This window comes from Heliangelus exortis, chromosome 27 (genome assembly GCF_036169615.1).
Source record: "Heliangelus exortis chromosome 27, bHelExo1.hap1, whole genome shotgun sequence".
NCBI lineage: Eukaryota > Metazoa > Chordata > Aves > Apodiformes > Trochilidae > Heliangelus > Heliangelus exortis.
The window spans coordinates 1010492-1032878 of record NC_092448.1 but is presented as its reverse complement, the minus strand read 5'-3'; the positions used below and the strand labels follow the sequence as shown (position 1 = coordinate 1032878).

The 22387-nt window shown below is 48.2% G+C and overlaps 1 protein-coding gene across 10 annotated transcripts in view; it reads right to left on the bottom strand.

Moving 5' to 3' along the window:
* The window catches only part of BRD4 (bromodomain containing 4), a 36816-nt gene that overhangs the window by 5545 nt on the left and 8884 nt on the right, over positions 1 to 22387 (bottom strand). For 5 of the 10 annotated variants that reach the window (XM_071727185.1, XM_071727182.1, XM_071727186.1 and 2 more), the window contains exons 2-16: positions 19989 to 20084; positions 19133 to 19249; positions 17794 to 18112; positions 17341 to 17478; positions 17021 to 17153; positions 15389 to 15672; positions 14556 to 14915; positions 12546 to 12674; positions 11243 to 11452; positions 10439 to 10638; positions 9695 to 9996; positions 7277 to 7387; positions 2777 to 2832; positions 1919 to 2294; positions 595 to 1143 (exon numbers count right to left, since the gene is read on the bottom strand). In XM_071727185.1, coding sequence (XP_071583286.1) covers positions 595 to 1143; positions 1919 to 2294; positions 2777 to 2832; positions 7277 to 7387; positions 9695 to 9996; positions 10439 to 10638; positions 11243 to 11452; positions 12546 to 12674; positions 14556 to 14915; positions 15389 to 15672; positions 17021 to 17153; positions 17341 to 17478; positions 17794 to 18112; positions 19133 to 19152 — 3187 coding nt within the window. In that variant the 5' untranslated portion in view covers positions 19153 to 19249; positions 19989 to 20084. Of the gene's footprint in view, positions 1 to 594; positions 1144 to 1918; positions 2295 to 2776; positions 2833 to 7276; positions 7388 to 9694; positions 9997 to 10438; positions 10639 to 11242; positions 11453 to 12545; positions 12675 to 14555; positions 14916 to 15388; positions 15673 to 17020; positions 17154 to 17340; positions 17479 to 17793; positions 18113 to 18211; positions 18235 to 19132; positions 19250 to 19988; positions 20085 to 22387 lie in introns of those variants that run through there. The other 5 variants (XM_071727188.1, XM_071727183.1, XM_071727184.1 and 2 more) reach the window with 5 other exon arrangements.

Here is a 22387-nt window from a genome sequence, read left to right as displayed (position 1 = left end):
AGCACTGCAGCGCCGTGCTGTGATGCAACGCTGTGACTTCGCAGCACCGCCGCGCACTGCCACGACGCTGCACTGCTGCAGTGTGGCACCGCAACGCCGCTGCTTTGCAACACTGCGATGCTGTGATGCAACACAACACCCCGACACCCCAACACCTTGACACCGCAACACCCCGACACCGCAACACCCCGCTGCAGCACCGCAACGCTGTAGCTTTGCAATGCTGCCATGCTGTGACACAACACCGCGACAGCGCAACACCGCGACAGCGCAACACTGTGCTGCTGCAACTCACCGCCATGGCACCGCAATGCCACAACACGGCGCTGCAACGCTGTGACTTTGCAACACTGCAAAGCACTGCTGTGGTGTTGCAAGGCCACGCCACCACAACACCGTGATGCTGCAACACACTGCCGTGGCGCCTCAACGCAGCACCGCAACACCGCGACGCGTTGCTGCGCCACAACGCCACGACTTGGCGACACCGCGGCGCCGCAACACAACAGCACCGAGACTCAACGCCGCCGCTGAATCGCCACCACCGCGACGCTGCGACGCGACCCGGCTGAAGCGTCCTCGTCCCCCGCTCACCGGTCGAGTAGGGATCAGGCTTATGGTGACGCGGCGACGGGTGGTGCTGGATGACCTGCTGCGGCTTGGCCGGCGGCGGGGGCGGCGGGGGAGGCTGCGGGGGCGGGTGCTGCTGCGGCGGGGGTTGGGGCTGGGGGATGTGGGAGGGGAAGGGCATGGGCTGCATGTGCATGGGCCGCGGCGGCTGCGGGTGCTGCAGCTGCTGCACGGCAGGGTGAGCCGGCGGGGGCTGCAGCGGGGGCTGCGGCTGCGACTGGACCTTCACTGAAGGGAGAAGAGGAGTCTGAGGCTGCACTTTTTGCAGCTGCTGAAGGTAGAGCTGCATCTGGCTGGTGCTCAGAGGCAGGTTGTGGTGAGGAGGAGGAGGAGGCGGAGGAGGTTCTTCGTCCTCCAGCAGGACCTGGGGAGGTTGGGGAAGAGGAGGCTGAGGAAGCATGGGCTGCTGGCTGACGGCCGGCGAGACGGCCGGTGGACGCGAAGGCTTCGGGGGCAGCGCGGCGGCTCGGTTGCTGGGTCTGGAGGGCTGCTGAGGCAGAGCGTTGTGCAAAGCTGGAGAGAGAGAGGAGATGGAGGTGGCCGGTAGGTCAAGGGAGGTTGTTCTTCCCCCCCTCTAACTCTGCCCTGAAAAAACCAACGGCCGGTTTTGGGTCTCCCGGTTGATGAAGGAGCTGCTGGAGAGGCCAACAGAGGAGCTACCAAGATACTGGGAGCAGAGCATCTGCCCTGGGGAGGAAGGGCTGAGAGAGGGGGGCGGTCAGCCTGAAGAGGAGGCAGCTGAGTGCAGGTGATCAGCACTCGTCAGCACCTACAGGGCAAGGGGCAGGAGGATGGCACCAGGCTCAGTGGTGTCCAGGGACAGGAAAAGGGTCAAGGGCACAAACTTGAACACAGGAGGTTGAACCAAACCTCTTGACTGTGAGGTGACAGCACTGGGGCTGCTGCCCAGAGAGGTGGTGGAGTCTCCATCTCAGGAGACACTCCAAATCTGCTTGGATGCAGACCTGTGGGACCTGCTCTAACTGATCCTGCTCTAGCAATAGGGTTGGACAAGATCATCTCCAGGGGTCCCTTCTTCACACCCCATCACCATGTAACTGTCAGCTGGTGGCACCAGGGACATGAGGACCCAAAAACCTCTCCTCCATCCCCACCACCCTACCCAGGAGGAACAAAGCTCCCCCCTGCCAACCCAACCCAACCCAACCCAACCCAACCCAACCCAACCCAACCCAACCCAACCCAACCCAACCCAACCCAACCCAACCCAACCTCCTCCCTCCCACCTGGGCTACCCGGTGGGGCTTGGAGAAGAAGCCAGGCTCACCTGGAGGAGACACCACGGCATGCTGGTTGAGGTGGGGAGGAGTGCTGTGCTCGGGGGGTTGGGGCAGGTGGGGTGGCATCTCTGGCTGGGGCAGATGCAGGATGGGTTGGGTGAAATGTGTCATGGTGTCGAACATGTTCCCCGGCAACGGGTGCTCCAGGACAGGGACTTGCGTGGGGACAAAAGGGGGAGGAGAAGACTTCATTGGTGGAGGAGCTTGTTGGGGGACAGGGGGTGGTGGCGGGGGGGGCTGCTGGGTGGGGAGGGGCTGGGGGGGCAAGGGCTGTGGTGGCTGAGGTGGGGGCTGCTGCGGTGGCTGCGGAGGCTGCGGCGGCGGCGGCTGCTGCTGCACCGGCTGATGGTGGTGGTGGTGATGCTAAGGGAGGAGAAAAAGACACCCCCCAGTTACCAAAATAACCTTCTTTCAGTCTGAGACAACTTTCCTGGTCATCAAAAAACCCTCCTAGTCATCAAAATGCCTTCCTGGTGACCAGAATGCCTTCCTGGTCACCAAACCTACCTTCCTCATCAACAAAAACACTCTCCCAGTCAACCAAAATGTTCACCAAATGGCTCTCCCAGTCAACCAAACACTCTCCTGGTTACCAAATAACCTTTCAGACACCAAAATGCACTCTTGGGTCACCAAAAGACCCTTTCAAATCACCAGAATGCCCTCCCAGGGTCCTTTCAACCACACTCCCCATAGTGGGACTTGGCTGGGGGTATCTTGCTTCCAAGCAACCCAAAGCCTCTTTGGCCAAGGGAAGGGATGAGCAACCCAACCAAGCATTCCCAAACCTCCCTGGAGGTTGAATCCCCCCTCAAGAAGGGGGAGAAGGCTGTGGTGTCTCCTACCTTTTTTTGCTCTCGCCCCGAATGCCCTTTTTTCTTCAATTTCGGTGCCATTTCTGCTGAAAAAGAAAAAAACAGAAGGGGAACAGAGCAAACGTTAGTACCCCAGTGGTACTGCTCTCTCCCATCACCCCCATAAAAAACCCAAGAGCACCAAAGGAGAAGGTTTTAGAGCATCACTCAAGTTGGACTTCCCCAGGAAATCCCCTCACCCCCAAACTGGGGGGGGTTTCGTCGCAAAAAGGAGAAAACTGTAGCATAAAAAGAGATGGAAAGAAGCCCCAAGAGCCCTGGGTCTCCTTCCATCTGCATCTCTGAGGTGGAAAAGGACCCAACAGCCAAAAAAAAACCATTGCTTGGCTATTCCAGGAAGGCCACGTGGTTCTGGTGGGCCAGAAAAGGAGTGAGAGAACTTGGCAGAAGGAATAAAAAAAGAAAGGAGATATCCAGTATCCCAGGATGGCAAACTGCAGTTTTCCATCCATCTTTTCCCCCTAAATCCAGAAGGTTTGGGTTTGCCAGCTTCCTGTGGGATGAGCTCCCAACACCTTCCCCCTCCCAGGGTACTTTTAAAGCCTGATCACCAAAACCAAACTGGTTGGAGTCTGGCTCCAGGACTTCCACCACACAGCACACCAAGAAACAGGCAAATAATAAAATCCATCACCCAAGATGGCTCATCCAGCCCCAAAAATCCCTCAAGCTGGGGGATTTCAGCCTTTGTTTGGATGCACCTGGCAAAAGGCAGCGGAGAAACACCTCATGGCAATTTTTTTGTTGCTCCCCATCCCCATCAGCTCCCCAATGTTTTTTTTTTCCCCGGAATCTTTCAAGAAATGAGGTGAATTTCTGGAGTTCGCTTCTTCATCTCTGTTTTTTTGGCAGCACTGGTGTCTGGGTTCTGTTTCTGAGCCTGCCTGGACACCACGTGATCAATGTGCTGGGTCCAGCGGTTCTGCAGATTTTAAGGCTGAAGTAGATTAAAAAAAGTTGGGTTTTGGGGAAAAAAACACCAACCAAAAATGGTTGAGAGAAGGGAAAAACTCAGGGCCAAGCACTCAGCTCCTGCTGATCAACCTGCAAACACCTGGGTTTCAGTTTCAGGGTTTTGAGGTGGAAAAGGTCTTTTGAGTGCCTTTTTTTTGATGATTTCTGATGTTTGGAGCTGGTGGATAAAGGAAAAGGAGGAGAAGGGAAGAGGAATGGGATGCTGGGACCTGGGGATGCAGTGAAGAGCAAGATAGGGATTAAGATGCCATTGGGGTGTTGGGAAAAGGAGCTGGGATTCCTTGGAGCATTGTGCTGCCAGGCTTGGGTGGTCATGGATTTGGATGGGCATCCATGGTTCTGGATGAGTGTCCATGGATTTGGATGGGTGTCTGTGGCTCCAGGTGGACACCTATGGATCTCAGCTGGCATCCCTGGTGGGGAAATTCCAGTTTCAGATGGAAGTTTGTGGCTCCAGATGGGCATCCATGGCTTCTGATGGGCATCCACAGCTCCAAATGGACATTCCTGGGAATCCACAGCTCTGGATACGTATCCAGGGCTTTGAGTGGATGCTGGGCGTGAGCTCACCTTCCAGAAAGACCAAGAGCTGATGTCTCCTTCCATCAAGAGGGAGTTTTGGAGGTTTGAAGTTGCTGAAGAACCAACCAGAGCCCAAAGCTCAAAGCTGGAATAATATTCTTTTTCCTCCCTCCTATTTTCAAGAGTTTTCAGCAGATTTGGGGCAACAAAACCCTCCTTGATTTCATAAAGTGTTTCACTGCCAGCTGCACGGAGCTGCCATGGGATTCAAGTGGGTGAGATGGAAATAAGTACAATTTTTAAAAGTAAAAAGGTGAAGTGCAGCTCGAGGGAGCCACCAGCCAGCAGCAGAAATCACTCTTGAAAGAGAAAACAGGACTGCAATTAACCACCATTAATTCTAACTTATAATTTCCTCGTGCCTGTGCCTGCTCAGACTTGTCAGGATGAACTGGCTCGTTTTTGTTTTTTTTTTTAAATGCAGGAGGCAAAAAAATCAAGATAAAAAAAATGACTGATGTTTGCCACTGATTTTCAAATCACAAGCACAAAGCAACCCCACAGCATGGCCAATAAAAACCTCATTAACAAGAAACTGAGACTGCTAAGATGTCAAGGATTATTAAAAATGACAGGACAGATTTGAAACTTTAGCAGCAAATTTTGAAAATCTAATTCTCAATTTATGTCAGGGAGGGGGCAGCCATGGATTTAACCTCCTGGAAAAGGATATTTTCCTCAGGAATTAACAGGACAATGCATGGTGCCAAAAAATGAACATCTGAGATGGTCTTAAAAAGGTGTTAAGATCTCTTAAAATGTTCTAAGGAATGATAAAAGGTTTTGAAAACACCTTAAAATGTCTTTAAAAGCTCTTAGAAGGGCTTTTAAAGGTCATAAACCATCTCTGAAGGTCTTATAATGGCCTTAAACCATCCTAAAAAGGTCTTGAGACATTTTAAAATGTCTTAAAAAGGTCTTAAAAGCTCTCAAAGCACCTTAAAAGGTATTCAGGTATGTTAAAATGTCTTTAAAAGATCAAACCATCTCTGAAGGCCTTCTAAATGCCTTGAATCATCTTAAAAACATCTTAAAAAGGTCTTTAGACATCTTAAAATGTCTTAAAAAGGTCTTAAGCCATCTCTGAAGGTCTTCTGAAGGCCTTAAACCATCTTAAAAGTGTTGCCAAAACTGGGATGAAGATCTGCAGGATCCAAATCCCTGTATCCAAAGGTTTTCACCATCTGTTTTCTTGGAAAGAGGAGGAAAAAATGGTTTAGGAACTGGTTTTGCCAGAGTGAGTGGCACAGAGAGGGTTTTGGTGCCTTTATAGGTTGAAACGAGAAGGATTTGGCATAAATGCATCCTGAAAATTCCCACCTCACACCTAGGACCCCCCATGATGATGCTCCAAGAGGGATCCCTGAAGAAAACCATCATCCAGAAGAAAAAACCTGGTCAAGGATCCACCTGAGGATCAACAACTTGGCAGGGATGGGGAGACAAGGAAAAAAGAAAAAAAGAATTTTAAATAAAAGGGAAATTTGGGCATTTATAGGTGATGGGTTTAGCAGAGGAATTTTATGGGATTGGTTCTGCTTGGGAATGGGATGCTGGGATGAAGGCTCTGGCTTTGGCAGGAGTTGGGGTTGGCCAAGATGAATGTGATGGGATAAGGTGGGTTGGGATAAATCAGTCACTCCAGGTTATTTTGGTTGATGTGATCAGGAGCTTGACAGAAATAAAGAGAAATTGGATAAAATTTCAGAGCAGAAAGGCAGCAGATTTTCTTTCCCCACCCCCCCCATCAAGCCAAGGCAAAATTTAGCCTGATTATCCACCAAATATTCAAGTTATTTACCAAATAATTTAATGTTCTGAATGCTAAGTCAACCCTAAACACTCCACAAAAACCTCTCCATCTCCAATAAGCAAAAAAAGCACCAAACTGTATTAAAAAATATAGTGAAGAGATGAAAAGACAACAGACTTCAGACTCAGCCCAAACAAAGCAACTCCTAACAAGGGCAGGATTGCTGGGAAGCATCTCCAGCACTGGCTCAAGGGGGAGTCTGATCAATCCTTTGTTTTTTTGGGGTAAATCTTTTTTTTGGATTGCTGCTCTTTTTTTTTTTCAGTGCTGTTGACCCTACACACCCAACCCAGCTAGGAAAAGAAATCCAGATTACTCTTCCCCCCACTTCCCAGCCCTCTGGAGATGCACACATTGACTGAAGGGCTGGGATGAGCCCAGCTCAACCCTCCTGAGTCCACACTGAGCCAGTGGCTCCAAGGAAAAAGCAGCTTGAAGTGACAGCACAAGCTTTGCTTCCTGAAATCCAAGGAGGGAATTGCAAGGAAAGCAGAATTAAGAAATGAGATGAACTTCATTTCAGCCCAAATGAATGAGGCACAAACGAGAAGAGGAGTTGGCATTCTAAAATTTTCATTTGAAATGAAGATTTAAATGAAATTGCATTTGAAATCCTTTTTTCCTTGCCAGCAGCTTGATGCCTTAAAATAAAAAAGAAAAAACTCTTTCCACCCTTTGTGGCAACAATGTTTTACACTTCTCCTTTGAGGGAAAAACACAGCAATATGCTCAAAATACCAACCTAGGGCATTAAGCAATGAGGCATCGTGGCTCCCAAGTTTAAGTCCAGCACAGAAATCAACAAGCTCCTAAAAAAACCCTGGATCAGAGGCTTAAGAACCACCAGAGAGACAACACTGCTCCTGCCAAACTGTGTTGAGCCCCAAAAAGGGGCAACTGAAAGATGTCAGAGGGTTGAGGGAGGGAAGTTTATCACTACAGAGATGATAAAAGCAAAAAAAAAAAAAAAAAAAAAAAAAAAAAGGGAAAAAAAAAAAAAGCCAAGAAAATAATTAAAAAGACCGAGCCAGGACTGAAAACATATTTATTTATACAGAAACCAGGTCTAGGACTGAGTTGTTAAAGAAGCTGCATCTAACCTGTTTCTGAATCTTCGCTGTCGGAGGAGCTGGACTCGCTGGTGCTCTCCGACTCGGAGGAGGAAAACCCCTTCATCTTGGAGGAGCCAGCCATGACATCCACCTTCTCCACTGCAAGGAGAGAAGGGGACATCAGGAAAGGGCAATGCACAGCCTGGGGGATGCAGAGGGATCAGCTTCAACATTCCAAGTGCTGGGTCCTGCCCTTTGGCCACAACAACCCCTGGGGAGCTCCAGGCTGGGCACAGAGGGGCAGAAAGGGAGCTGGGAGTCTGGATTGCCAGGAAGGTGCCCAGGAGCCAGCAGTGTGCCCAGGTGGCCAAGAAGGCCAATGGCATCCTGGCCTGGCTCAGGAACAGCGTGGCCAGCAGGTCCAGGGAAGGGATTCTGCCCCTGTGCTCAGCCCTGGGGAGGCCACAGCTTGAGTCCTGTGTCCAGTTCTGGGCCCCTCAGCTCAGGAAGGAGATTGAGGTGCTGGAGCAGGTCCAGAGAAGAGCAAGGAGGCTGGGAAGGGATCCAGCAGAATTCCTGTGAGGAAGGGCTGAGGGAGCTGGGGGTGTTGAGGCTGGAGAAGAGGAGGCTCAGGGGAGACCTCATCACTCTCTACAACTCCCTGAAAGGAGGTTGGAGCCAGGGGGGGGTCGGGCCCTTCTGCCAAGAGGGCCTGGGCTTAATTAGGTTGGATGTTAGGAAAAAATTCCTTACAGGGAGGTGATCAGACATTGGGATGGGCTGCCCAGGCAGGGGGTGGATTCTCCATCCCTGGAGGTTTTAAGAAGGGGCTAAATGTGGCACTGAGTGCTCTGGGGTGGTTGTGGATTAAAGGTTGGAGTTGATGCTCTCAGAGGTCATTTCCAAGCTGGATAATTCTGGGATTCTGTCTCCCACAATTTTCCCTGGGGAGGAAGGGAAATCACTCTCTACAACTCCCTGAAAGGAGGTTGGAGCCAGGGGGGGTTTGGGCTCTTTTCCCAGGCAACTCTCAGCAAGACAAGAGGACCTGGGCTCAAGTTGTGCCAGGGGAGGTTTAGGTTGGACATTAGGAAAAAATTCCTTACAGGGAGGGTAAATCCTTACAGGGTTCCTTATAGACCTTGGAATGGGCTGCCCAGGGAAGGGGTGGATTCTCCATCCCTGGAGATATTTCAAAAGAGCCTGGATGTGGCACTCAGTGCCATGGGCTGGGAACCACGGGGGGAGTGGATCAAGGGTTGGAGTTGATGAGCTCTGAGGTCCCTTCCAACCCAGCCCATTCTCTGATTCTGTGATTCTGTGACCTGCCCAAGGCTTGAGCTGAGCCTGAGTCCCACGTTACTCCCACGCCTGGGGACTTTGGGGCCATCGTGGGGTTCCCCCTGTGTCACCACCCCGAGAGGTTGAACCTCACAGGGGTCTGTGACCATTGATGGTGTCCCCTTGTGTCACTGTCCCACAGGGATTGAACCCCATGGAGCTCAAAATTCAGGTTTTTTGGGGGCTTTTTGTAGCTGCTAGTTCTCAAGGAGGCAGCAGCAAATTGTAAAATTGTGGGATTTTTAATAACTTCAATGATAATTAAATGGGGAAGCAGCAGCCTGGAAGCTCTGGAGGCACTGAGCCTGTTATTAGACCTCTGAAAAAAAGATAAATAAACATCTAAAAGTTTTGCAAGGGTACTTAGGGAAATATTCCAGGATTATTTTCCACTTGGATACATCCTGGGCTAGAATCATTACCCCTAGGCCATGGGAAATTGAGAGTTTACCTTTAAATTCTCTCTTTCCTCTCCCACTTCTCCTTTTGCTGCAGGTGATTTAAGTAAAAAAGATGTTTTGCTGATCTTTAATCAGGTATAAATCTGGATATTTACTCTAACACATATTTTTAAGGGATTTAAAATAAAAATGGGGATTTCAATGGAACAACAGAAATGGAGAAAAAGAGACTTGAAATACATTTCAAATAGATTATAATATTAAAGAAGAGAAAATGTATCTAAGTAGATTAAAATAGGGAAGATATTTTGGAAAAAAGGTATATTAAAATAGATATATATATCTTAAAATATAAATTATATTAAACCAGATAAAACTAGATTGAAAAAGATAAAAATAGATTAAACCAGACAACTCCCTGCCCCAAACCAGAGCTCTGCTGCTTGTCAGAAAGGTCATTATTTGGTTTAATAAATTTTGAACTGCAATGAGTCCCTGGCAACTCTTAATTGGAATGAAATTTGAGGGAATTTGGGGATCAGCTGCCCCATGTCAGTGCCACCAGGCCTGTGGCAGGGGTTAACTGTGTATGTTAATGAAAGAAAATCTTCTCTGAGTGGACAAGGGGACTGAGCCTTGCCCCCAGCTTTTTTTCTGACCTGTTTGAAGGAAATCAGTGCTGGAAATGAGGAGAAAAAAAAGAGGTTTGGGGTTGAAAAGGTACCTTGAGGTTTCCTCTTCTTCCGCAGGCAGGAGGTGACGTATCTCTCCAGCTCCCTCAGGGTGGAAGGTTTCAATGTCTCAAAGTCAATCTCAATCTCATCAGGGTTGGAGTTTTTCAGGGAAGGTTCTCTGGATTGGATGATGTGGACAACCCTTCCCAGCTTCTCCCCTGGGAGTTTGTTAATGTCCAGGCTCAGCTGCCTCTTCTCCTCGTAGGACATGGGCTTGCACTTCTCCTCCTCCTCTGACTCGTAGGCTGGGGGGGGTTTGCTGTTCTTCACCATCACTGGTTCCTTCTTACTACTTAGAACAAGCAGAAAATATTGTTGTAGACCAGATAGACCAGACTAACCCCGAAGCAGCCAATTGGGTTGAACCTCTTTGAGGTGATAAATTCCCTCCTGTTTCAATATTTTTCATTTTCCATTCTGGAAATGAGTGTCTTTTCCTTTAACACCTTGAATTTAGAGCTCAAGCACCAGGCTGGGAAGCAGAAAGCTGAGCTCAACCCACCCAAAGCTGAGCTCAACCTGTCCTGAAGCACCCAAGGGTGGGCTCAACCTGTCCTGAAGCACCCAAGGTTGGGCTCAACCCCGTGTTCCCAACAGCAGGAACCCCCAAAACTGAAGCCAAACCCAGGGTTGAGCCTCTGGATGCTGCTCCCCAAGAATCCTGTGTCTTTAATGAGCAAAATGGGAAATCCACCCCTCCAAGTGTTGTAAAAGAGAGGAATTCCAGGACCGACCTGGAGGTACTGGTGTTGCTGTTGCTTTTCTTGGCTTTCTTGGGTGGTGGCTCCTTGGCTTTGATTTTCTTGGCATCTTCCAGCTCCTCCTTCTTTTTGTGCTTCTCCTTCTTCTTCTCCTTCTTGTCTTTCTCTTTTTTCTTTGGTTTGTTCTGCTGGGGCTGGGACAGGGCTGCAAGCTGTTCATGCACGGCTTTAAGCTGAGAGGCAGACACACACACAGATAAAGACATTCTGCCCAGCACGTTCTCCTCTTCCACATTAATTAACATTTTTCACAGCCACTCAACATTTTTTTATTTTCTCCTACTCACAAAGTGAAGGTTTCTTTACCTCTGATCAAACTGTGACCTCAAAAACAAAGTACTGGGCACTCTGAAAAGGCTCAGTTTGGGCTGAATGGATGAGGATAGTGAGGAGAAATCTGCTTGGAGGTTTGGTAACTCCAGAAAGGAAATGATCAGGGGAAAAAAAAAACAGGAAAAGGTTTTGGGAATGGTCCTTAGGAAAAAAAAAAACAGAGAAAGGTTTTGGGAATGGTCCTTAGGAACATGGTTTAATAGTTATGGACCACTACACTTCTAGTGTCAGACTGGATGATCTTGGAGGACTCTTCCAACCTAAAGCATTCTGTGATTCTGTTTTCAACGATGAGTTTGGGAGGGAAATAATCTAAAACAAAGGTTTTCGTGCCCAGAATCTCTGTGGCTTTGAGTCCCCCCAAGTTAGAAGTCCCAAAGGCCACCAAACTGAAGGCAGGGGAGGTGTTGGAGAATTCCCACTCCATCCCGTCGGACGCAGTACCTGCTCCTGGAGCTCGGCCAAACGCTGCGCCCGCTCCTCCTCGGAGTCATCTGAGGAGCTGTCACTGTCAGAGGAGCTGTCACTGCTGCTGTCACTGGAGGAGGGGGGAGCCACCTTGGTGGGAGGTGGCACCACCACAGGGGAAGAAGCTGGAATCACGGGTTCTTCCGGTTCATCTGGCATCTTGGCGAAGCGCATCTCGAAGACGTCCTGGAAATGCACAAAAAAAAAAAAAAAACAAAACCAAAAAACCACAAAACAAGGTAAGGTTTGGAAAAGTTGGGAAACAGCAAGGTGGTTGTGGCCCCTGGGGTGCTCCCTACCTCAGAAATCAACACATTGGATCTGGCAGACAAGAGGATTTCCTGAGAGCACCAAGTTCAAAAAAGAGACTTTTGGAAAACATTCATAGGGAGAAATACCTTTTTTTTGCAGCTCTTCCAAATAAGGCCTGAATTTCCCTTGGTTTTAGGTGGTTTTAAGTCAGGCACTTATTTCTGAGCTCCTTGTGGAGCATGTAAGACCACTGACAACTCCCAGAAGGTGACCCAAATGCTGGTGGGAAGGACCACCTGACACTGATGCACCCAAATCTTAAGAAAAAAATATTTCTGGATAGGGTCAAGGCATCTTTGCAGCATCTGGGTGGATTTGGGGACTCCCCAGTCCCTTGGGTTGGTATCAACCATGAAGGTTTTAAAGAGGGACCCCAGGGCTGCTTTGACAGGTAATTAATTAATTACAAACCCTCAGGGAAGGAGCAGAGAGCAGACATCTTCACCCTGAGGCTGACAGAAGAGCTAATTAAAGCAGCACTGTCACTGATTTTCTCTTCGAGGTGCTTTTGGGAGAAAAAGTGACATTTTGGATCCTTCCTCCCTACAGATTCAGTTTATCCCAACACTGGAATGACTTTGTTCAAAAGAATGGCCAACAAAGGGGTCAAATGAATGATTAGTTTTGGTCAAAAGAAAGAGTAACTGGTAAAAAGAATGACTTGGGTCAAAAAAAGGACTAATTGGCCAGAAGAATGACTAATTTTGGTCAAATGAAGGATTGTGGCTGATGCTAAGTGATGTTGAGGACTTCCTTATCAGAAGTCAGAGGACACAAAAAAACACTAATTAAATGAAACCAAGAGTTGAAAGAAGCAAACTGCAGCCTTGGATCACTTCCAGAGCTAAAACTACACATTTTTGTCACCGCTATCCACCATGCCAGGGTTTTTGGGTTATTTCAAAGCAACGTGACACCAAAGCTTGGAAAAATTATGGAAAACTGAAGTGGCAAAGTGTGTCCTTACCTGCAGCTTCCGTGCCATGGCCACCACCTCGTGGTCAGCGGGGTTGTACTTGTAGCAGTTGGAGAACATCAACCGCACGTCCGCCGCGAATTCCTGAGCGTCCCGGTACTCCCGGTTCTCCAGTTTGGACTGGAAAGGAAAAAAACAAACAAAAAAAAAAACCAACAAAACTCTCTGCTGTGAAGAGTGCAAAACCACCACGTTGGTTGAGTCAGTAAATTATGAAATTATTTACCCCGTGGGTTTTGTGCACCCGTTTTCTCCCCGTGTTGGGTTTGGTTGGGAGAATGACTCGCTGGTCAAAAGAAGGATGAATTTTGGTGGGAAGAAGGAAAAATTGTTCAAAAGAAAGGCTAATTTTGGTGAAACGAACAGTAATGAAGGAATGTTAAACGAAGGGAAGTTAAATGAAGGAATGCAGCCCACCTATAAAAACTCAGAGCTGACTCTGGCCATGCTCAATGACGTTGAGGACTCTCCAAGCCAATGCCACAAGGTCACCCCCAGCTCTAGGGTTCAGCTGAGGAACCCAAGGGGAATGTGGTGCTGGAGGCCACGAGGATGAACCCTGGCTCTACCTGAACCTCCACCAAGAAGGGCAGAACCTCCTTGAGCACCCAAGAACATACATTTGAAGAAGAATATGGGGGGGCCTTTCCTCAGAACGTTCCCCTAGAAGGAACATCTCAAGAAGTGGTTTAATGGCAGAGGGACAGAGGCCACCAGGCTGCTCCTTCACCCAACAAACAATGGAAGAGGATGCCATCTGTTGATACAACTCTGATCTACTCCCAACCACCCACTCTTCCTCCAGGAACCATGGTGGTGTCTCTAATGCCTGGCTCTCCAGCCTAGGAGGACACAGAGCTGCTGTATGGGTCCTGTCCCAGGCCTATGTGGAGCTGGGAGGAACTGATTCAGGTGGAACCTGGATGCTGGAGGTGACCCTGGAGCTGATCCATCCCAACATTCCTCTGAATGCATGGCAATGCCAGCAGAGCCAAGAGAAGCTCTATGTCTCCTTTTCCCTCAGGAAAAGAAGTTGGGACAACTGGAAGTTGAAGAACACTCATCTGCCAAGGGGATCCTGAAGTCCTGCAGCCCTGCCAGGCAGCCATGGACAAGCAAGACCTGATGCTTGGTCCAGAGGAGGAATCCTAGAATTTAATTCATCATCTCCTCAAGGTTTGGCCAAAAAGATCCTAAGGGTCCAATCCAGGGGGACGAGGAAGAGCCAAGATGCTCAGTGGCTTCGGCCCAGGTGTGACCTTGGTGAGGAGCAGTTCAAAAAGGTTCAAAGGGTTTCCATGGCAGACCCAGGTTGGGTGGACACCAGACTTCTGAATTATGATTTAATGCTTGATAAATAAAAGTTAAAAGACATGGAAACAAGGAATTTAGGTTCTCTAACGAAAAACTTAGGACTTCTAAATCATGAATTAACATTTCAAGGGGAAATAAAGATGGGCAACTGCTTTTTAACAACTCCAGTAACAAATTGGTGTTTTGAGGGGCAATGAAATGAAAGAATTCATGCTTTGAGGGGCAATATGGGTGAATTTGCAGTCAGCTCTTTACAACGAAGCATTCTGAGACGAGAGGGAACTCCCTGCACTGAAGAGAGGTGTGATTTAAACAGACAACTTCAGGAAGATGGGTCTTTACTTTCAAAGAACTTGAGAACAGGGCTGGTTTAAACCAAATGCCCCAATTCCTCTGATTTGTGCTCTCTGAGGCCACCTCCTGGGCCTTTCAAAGTGTAAGATTTAGACAGGAATGGCAATTTTCTCTTAAAAAACCCAAAACCATGCCAGAATTTCCTGAGAGCCCTCGTGGAAAGACATCAAAATGTTTTGTTTGCCCCAAGATAACAGCAAGAGGAGAAAAGAGATTGGATGGAGCAGGAACCTATGGCCAAAATACACCTGGGCAGACACCTGAGGAGAAAATCCTTTTTTTTTCCTGCTCAGAGCCCAACCTCCCCCCTTCCTCCTCCAGAGCTGAGCTTACTTTGATTGTGCTCAGATCCATGGGATGTTTAATGATATCACAATAATCGTGCAGTCCCAGTGCTTCCACATCCACAGGTTTGTAGAAGGGCCAGGCGTAGGCAGCGTGTTTCTTGGCAAACATTTCTTTGATGATCCCACTGCAGTATTTTAACTGCTCGGATATTTTACTGCTTTTTTCTACCATGTGCTGCTGAGAGTCTGGAACATCCTTCTTTGGAGGCTTCACCGGGCGGCTGCTTTCCCGCCGAGGTCCCAGTTTGGTGGATTTGGGTTCAGCAGGGAGCGATGAGGAATCGTGAATCGGGTCAATGGTCGTTGGTGTTGTGGTGTCTGCTTTCCTCTTCACCCCTTTTTTTGTCTAGAAATGGAGCAACCAAAAGAAAATTACTTTCAGGAGTGGCTCTTGGGAGAGCTGAGCCCTCACCAGTGACGCTAGAAGGACGTCGGGAGCCCTTCCAAAAGTCTTGCTGTAGTGTTGAGCTGTTCTGATCTCTACAGAAATTCCTACAGGATTTTCCTCTGCTGCACCAGCCAAAGTCAAGGCCCTGGGTCACCCCAGCAAGCACAGATTTCCTTCTGGAAAATGGAGTCATGGAAAATGGAGCTACATGGAGTCATGTAAAGCTCAAGGACAGATGGTTTTAAGAAAACCAACGGTGGTTTCCATGCCGACTTGGGTGGAATTCATCCCATCTAACAGCAGCAAGTTCTCAAACCATTAATTTTTGGCCCAAAGCGTGACTCCAGCAGCCAAGCATTGGGTGACTACCTCATCAGCTGCAGCTTTTCTACAGGGTGAAGAGAAACTGAAGATTTTAAGGAGGGACTTACCTTCACGGGTTGGGCGGGGGTGGGGATGACGGGAGGGTGAGGTTGGATGGGTTGGGGAGCCGGGGCCGGCGGCGCCGGGGCCTGGGGGGCCGGGGGAGCCGTCACGGGAGGTTGAGGAGGCACCATGGTCATCACCGGGGTCTGGACGATGAGGTCGGGGGTGACAGAAGGGAAGGAATGAGTTGTTTGCACCCCCTGGAGGTTCTGCTGTGGCGCCGGCGTCTGCGCCGGGGAGGAGGCTTGGGTGGCGTTGGGTACCGTGGATGAGCCGGGTTTGGATGTCACTGTCAAGAGGGAAGGGTTTTCTTTTCAGATGTTAATTAACAGGGGAAAAAAAAAAAACAAAGCACAAAACAAACAAACAAACAACCCAATTAACAGCTCCTAAAGAACTGTTGGTTGTGAGGGAATTAATTAGTAACTTGCCCAGCACTCTGGGACGAACGCTTCCCAAAGCTTTTTTCTCACTGGGGTTGTTTTTATGGCTCACGAGGTGAAATGGTGAAGAAACTCTGGACTGAAATGTGCCAAAACCCCTCCAGAAATAGACTATGGGCAGCCCAAAGGTGTCCCCCCCCTTCCCTGGCCCCTCACACAGGCAGGCAGGTCAAGGAGGTGAGGGCCTCTTCTCCTGCCTGCCCTTTTTCCTTGACTATCATCCTTGTGGAGCCCCAACTGGGCAGGCTCTACCTTTGGGAACAATTTTGGGCTCAACAAGAAAGTCTTAATTTTTATTAAGTGATCACAACTGTTGATGTCTGAGGGAAAAATTTGGAGAGTGAGGTCATCCAAGAAGCCATTTCAACTGTAGAGGTTGGGAGACAAGGTTGGATCTCAGTCCTTGGACCTCCTTATGGCCCTGAGGAAGTCACCCCCTGGCTGGAGCTGCTCCTGCTTTGACTTTACAATGGTTCCTCTGGAATCACTGACACTTCCCTGACCCAGCGTGGGGTCACTGTTGGAAACTGCTGTGAAACTTCTGCCCAGTTGGGAGTTTACCCTGGCTCTGTTTCATCAGCCTCTTCTCCTGAGTGAACTGTGGCAGGAGCAGAGGAAATGGATGGAAGCTGCACCAGGGGAGGTTTTGGGCTGATGTTAGGAAATAATTTTTTTACTCAGTGGGTTGTCAGGCATTGGAATGGCCCAGGACAGTGGCAGAGTCACCATCCCTGGAGGCATTTGGATCTGGTCCTTAAGGACATGGTTTATTACTTAAGATGATGGTGTTGGTAAAAGGTTGGACTCAACGATTGTGGAGGTCTCCTCCAACCTAAACCTTCTGTGATCATCTCAGCTCAGAAATGTCAACACTTTCAGGTTTTTAAAAGCCAAAACAACACTTCACCAGTGGTGCTGTTATTTACTGCCAACTCTGTCCCCAACACCCCTCCTCCTCCCCAAAACAATGCCCAGAAGTCACAGAGAGGTCCTTCTTGCCCGCCCTCCCACCCCCTTTGCAGACTCCACACAATGAATCGAGGTGCTGAAACCACCGACAACCACAGCCAAGCCCAAGGAACCATGGCTGGGTTTAATTAACACCCCAATTAAGCACCCTGGCTAATGCAGGATGAAACCAGGGCTGGAAGCCAAGCTGCTGCACAAAGATGAGGGCAGGAGCCAGGCTCAGACCTTCTTTCCGTGCGCGTCCTCTTCCTTTCGTCTGGGCGATGACGATTTCCGTCTCCTCCTGGGTCATCTCGGAGATCTTCTGCAGGAAAAGCTTTTCTAGAGCTTCTGCCATTAAGACTATGTCATCCCCTGGCTGGAGGAAAGAGAGAGAGAGGCTAAATTAGAGGAAGTATGCATGGAAATATTTGTCCAAATTTAATTCTGGAAGTATTTCCAGAGGTGACTTTGTATTTTCACCCTCCTTAGCGTTGCTGTTTCCATTATGGAGCAGTAGAAGGACTATCCCAAAGGGATTTTTTTTTTCTGGGAACTTTTTGTACCTTATTGTAGATGTAGCAGTTTGTAAACATCGTGTTAAAATCCTGGATACATTCTTGGGCATTCCAGTAGTAATTATTCTCCAAGCGTTTCTTTATTGTTCCCATATCCATTGGAGTTTTAATTATCTTATAATAATCCTGCAAAGGGAGAAGAAATAAAACGTTGGCCAAGCTGAAGGACTGGAATTCCTCCTCCTTATCCCTGGACCCGCCTTGGTGAGACCTTCCAAGCCCAGGAGATGCTCAGCTGCCAAACTGAGTCACCTGGGAGAAAAGAGGAAGTTGTAGAGCTTAATAATCTTTTTCTAGAAGGTGGAAAGACCCTTAAGATCTTCCAAGCCCAACTGGTAGACCATTGATGGAATCCAATGGCTGAAGGTGGATTCTGGGATTCCAGGGGTCAAACCCAAAGCGTCTCAAGAACCCTGGTTTGGTCTCTCAACTTCTACTCACAGGGAGGTTCAGCTTGACGGCGTCGACGGGCTGCTGGAAAGGCCACGCAAATTGGTGCTTCCATAGGGTCTTGAGCACCACTTTGAGCAGATACTGCAGTTGGTTGGTCTGTCGCTTGGGTTTGTTGGGGTTGGAGGTCTCTGGAGGAGGGGGATTAACACCTACAGCACTGCCCTGTTGGGGTTGAGCCTGTGACTGTGTCGTAGACATTTGGGTGGCTTCCAGTCCATCCCCCACCACCGGCAAATTCCTCAGTCTCGTTCCAGGGCCGCTCTCCGCCGACATGTTATTGATCCCATTGCATTCCTCACCAGACACCCTGTGGAATGAGAAGGGAGAGGAGGTCACACCAGCCTCAGGGTTTTGGTACAAGGCCTCAGCTTAATAAGAAACCAGCCCCTTGCTCTTCCAAGACCACCTTGAGCAGCCAGACCTTGGCTCCTGCTCTTCCGAGCGGCAGCGTTGGGTTGGCCCAAGAAATCACAGAGTTGTGACATCAGCACTCTGCATTCCAGGATAAGAGAGGAGATTCCAAGGCAATTTGCCATCTCTTCCATGCCAACACCCTCTCTGCTCCTCAAAGATTGGGAGTTTTACCCCTGGTCTCACCTAATCTGGTCAGCAAGGACTCCTTCATCCTCCACAAAGAACTTCTGCCACCACAAACAAAACTCTGCTCGCTCCCCACAGGCCCCAAATTCAGCTCCAGGGTTGAGAAGTTGGTGTTGGCCAACTCTGAGCCCCTCACTTCTCCCCCCAGAGCAGTTAACCCAAATTTCATGCCAAAGTCTGACATTTAGGTGAACGCTGAACTGCCACACTCCACTTCAGGTGAACCACAGAGTGGACAGAGCCCCATTTCACCCAGAAAATCTGCTTTTGGTAATGATCAACTTAAGTACAAAAAGGGATCATTTTTAGGTAGATAATTCAGGTAAAGTGGGTGGATTATTTCTAGGCAGCTAAATCTTCAGGTTGATGACGTTTAGGTAGCTGATCCAGGTAGATCTTTAGGTAGAAAAGTTAGGTGGATTATTTAGATCAAGAATCTTTATGTAGCTAATTTAAGTATCATTCTAAAGACCAGAAACTTGGGGAAAAAAAAGCCCTTTCTGCTGGTTTTTTTCCCCTCCTTGCTGGAGATTTAATTCAAACCCAAGAGTGTTGGGGAGGCAATCTGGATTTCCCTCTCTTGTAGAATTCCTTGAATTTTGCTTGGGGCTGTGCCAATCCCTCAATGTTGGGCATTAAAGGTAAACTCTGGAGTGAGAAACAGTCCTTAACAAGTTGTGGCCAAGCCAAAGGAATCCTCTTTACCCACTGCAAGGGGCTACATTACCTTGTAGGATACATTGCCATATAATTTTGCCCCAGAAAATGATGCTGAGTCAGAAGTTGCTTGGCTTGTCCATCTATCTTCCGTGGCTTCAGGCACAAATGCCTTTAGATACTGGATCTGATGAAAGAAACAAAGCAATTAATCTGAATTAATCATCAACCCAAGGCAGCAGAAATCAAGGCTACCTCCAATCATCAGATCTAATTTATCAGCTACCAATAGTCCAGTGAAGCAAAGGGAGGCTCCAGACACCTGTGACCACACTGAGGGGAAAACTGAGGAACCAGCACCAGTGTTTTTAGTTTTTCCCAGACGTTTTCCCACTTTTAGGGCCAGCTCCTTCCAGAAACTCAGCCTTCCAAGGGCTGTGGCTGAGCCATTTCCTTCTGCTCCCTCTTAACACAGAGGAAGCCAAGGAATCATTTTGGTTTTGAAGGAAAAGGGGAAGTACTTCAGTATCTCATCTGACACTCTCACCTGGGCTCTCTGCTGCTCCTGCCTCTGGTTTTCCCTGCAGGAATCAGTTTTCCTTGGTAAAACCAGTTTAAATCCTGCAGCTAATGAAGCAGCAGGACAATTAAGTCTGATCCAGCCCTAATGAAGTTCATGAAACTCTCCACTTGCAAACACTTGATGGTAAATCCATCTCTGGCTGCAACTGGGGCACAAATTATTCCAAAGCAGTTCAGGACAAGGAGTGGAGCTCATCCACAGCTGAAATAATTCTCCCAGCCCTGCTTTACATCAATTTCACACCAGTGACACCCCAAAAAAAGCCCTTTTGCCCCCCCAAATGTTTTAAATCAGCCACAAATCGCACACTTCTGGGCCCAGGAGTGAAATTTGGGATAATTACCTGAAATTGGAGTTGCCCCTTTTGAGGTGGTTTGGTTCTTCTTCACCAGCTGAACCCTCTGACCTTCATTTTGGAAGCTACTATTGAAAGAAAGATCTGGAAGGAAAAGAAAAGGATGTGAGTTGAAACCCAAAAAACCTTTGATGAGGGGAAAAAAACCCCAAAAACATCACAAAGTGGATGGGTAAAGAGCTTTGAGACGACGGGGTCATCAGGCAACATGTTCATGCTTCCAAATTTAAGGATATTGAGCAAAATGGTTTGAGCCAACCACCACCCAACAGAGGTCCCCTCCTTCAACATCACAAACACCAATAATAAGCTGTGGATTACTCAAAAAGGGCTTTCCAGCCCAGACTTTAAGCCCAACTCCTGTCCAGCTGTAGGCACCTCCAAACCAGGTTCAGGAGAGGCCTCAAAGCCATCCCCAGCCCCCAGGCAAGCACAGCAATACCCACACCCCAGCTTCAAATAAATTATCTTTACTAAATTACCTTAAAATTAAGCACCAAACACAAAATTTAAGCTCCTGCTGCTAAGACAATCTTGAAGGTGATGACCACAACCACCACTGCTCATGAAACGTCCCCCAGAACCACGTTAAGAGCCAAGAACTATTTCAAAAGAATCTTTTCATTTCATTTGCAGGGACAGGATGGAGAAAGGTGCCACTTTTTCCCTCAAAAACAAAGGGATTTCAGCACAGAATGATGTACACAAAAGCCAAAGGACTCCTCCTCCACCAGCAGCAGTTTGGTAAATGCTTTCTTCTCAGAGCCATCTCTGATTTACCCACCCCAGGGGTGGGTAAATCCACAAGAAACCTCAAACACATAAGGCCTGATAACATAAACCCAATTCCAGCTCAAATTTGGGTTGATTTTCTTCTTGATTTCCTACTTTCTTTTCCCTACTTTTTTTTTTTTTCTTCTACTTTTTTTTTTTTTTTCAAGATGGAATTTGTTTTCATCTCTGGCTCCCACCACTCCAAGCTCAGAAGCTTGGAGGCAGCTGAAGCTCTTCAGAAAGTGGCACCTGGGGAGGAAAAATCCCCCAACTCAGCATTTTTCTCTTTGCTGAAGGAGCAGAACATCCCCCTGGCAGCACTCTGGATTTCAGGGGAGGTTTTTTTCTCCCAACCCAACCCTCCAATTTCGCTGAGGATGATGGCTCTTGACACATCCCCAGAGGAGTGACGGCCACTCCGGGTGCTCTCAGACACCAGGAAAATCCAATTGGATTTAATCCCCACCACACAGAAGATTTTTATCCCCCAAGCATGTACCTAACATGATTAACCTTAATCTTCAGAGCATCCCAGCTCTGCTGACAGAATTACTGGAGTGCTGTTTCAACATTCTTCTGTTTTCCACTAAAATCAGTTCCCCTCTTTTCCAGCAGCACAAATCTGATGCCATCCAGCCCAAAAATCATTTTGGTGCTTTTCCTCACCTGGAAGCTCTGGTTTGAAACTGATTTAGTGGCTGTAAATCCATCCAGGTCCCAGCTAAAGTTCCCCCTCAGGAGGAAAAAAGTCTGGGAGAAAAGAGTTCAGCCCACACGGAGAGGAGATTCCAACTCCAAGAGGAAAGTCAAACAACCCCTTGTTACTCCAAGGTGATAAATTTGGTTGCAAAAAAGCAGATTTAGGCTCACTGCTCCCTCAGCTTCAGATCCACAAAATGGGAAAGTTCTGGATTTCTCCCATCAAGGTCTCCACCTCCCACATTCATTCTGGGACAACTCCTCAAGCTCCACACCCCCCCCTCTTCCAAGACCCTCTTCTTCAAGACACTCAGATTTGGGTGAACCTCAGAAGATTTCCCATTTGGAGCTTTCCACACTCTTTTTTTTTTCCTCATTATCCCCCCCAAAAAACCAGCTTCCAACACTGTCTGTGAAGGAGACATTCCTCCCAGCCAGCTGTGCCTTACAGGGGCAGGCAGAGGACACCAAAAGTGCCCTGAAAAATCCCCTTTTTAACACCTCAGGCTCTGGAAACAGTTGGAATTTCCCCCTTGGCCCAGGAGAGCAATGGGCAGCTCTGCAAACACAGAGCCCTTGGCAGGCACAAGGTCAGGCCCAGCTGTAAACCTCATCTTGTTTTTCTTGTAACCTGAGAAGGTTTTTACAGGGAATTCTTCTGTCCAGGACAGATTCCAACCCCAAACCCAGACAAGAAGCAGGAAAAGGCTCTTTGCTACCTTTGTTCTACAAACAGACCCCGCTGCCTTGTCTTTGTGCTCAGAAATGTTGTGTTTTATCACTTTTATTATGGCTTTTCCAGACAAATTGCTCTTTTTTTTTTCCCTTTTCACCATTTTATCACTTTATTATGGTTTTTCCAGCCAAATTAATCTTTTTTTACCCCCTTTTCTCCCTTTCTCCTCCTTTTCCTC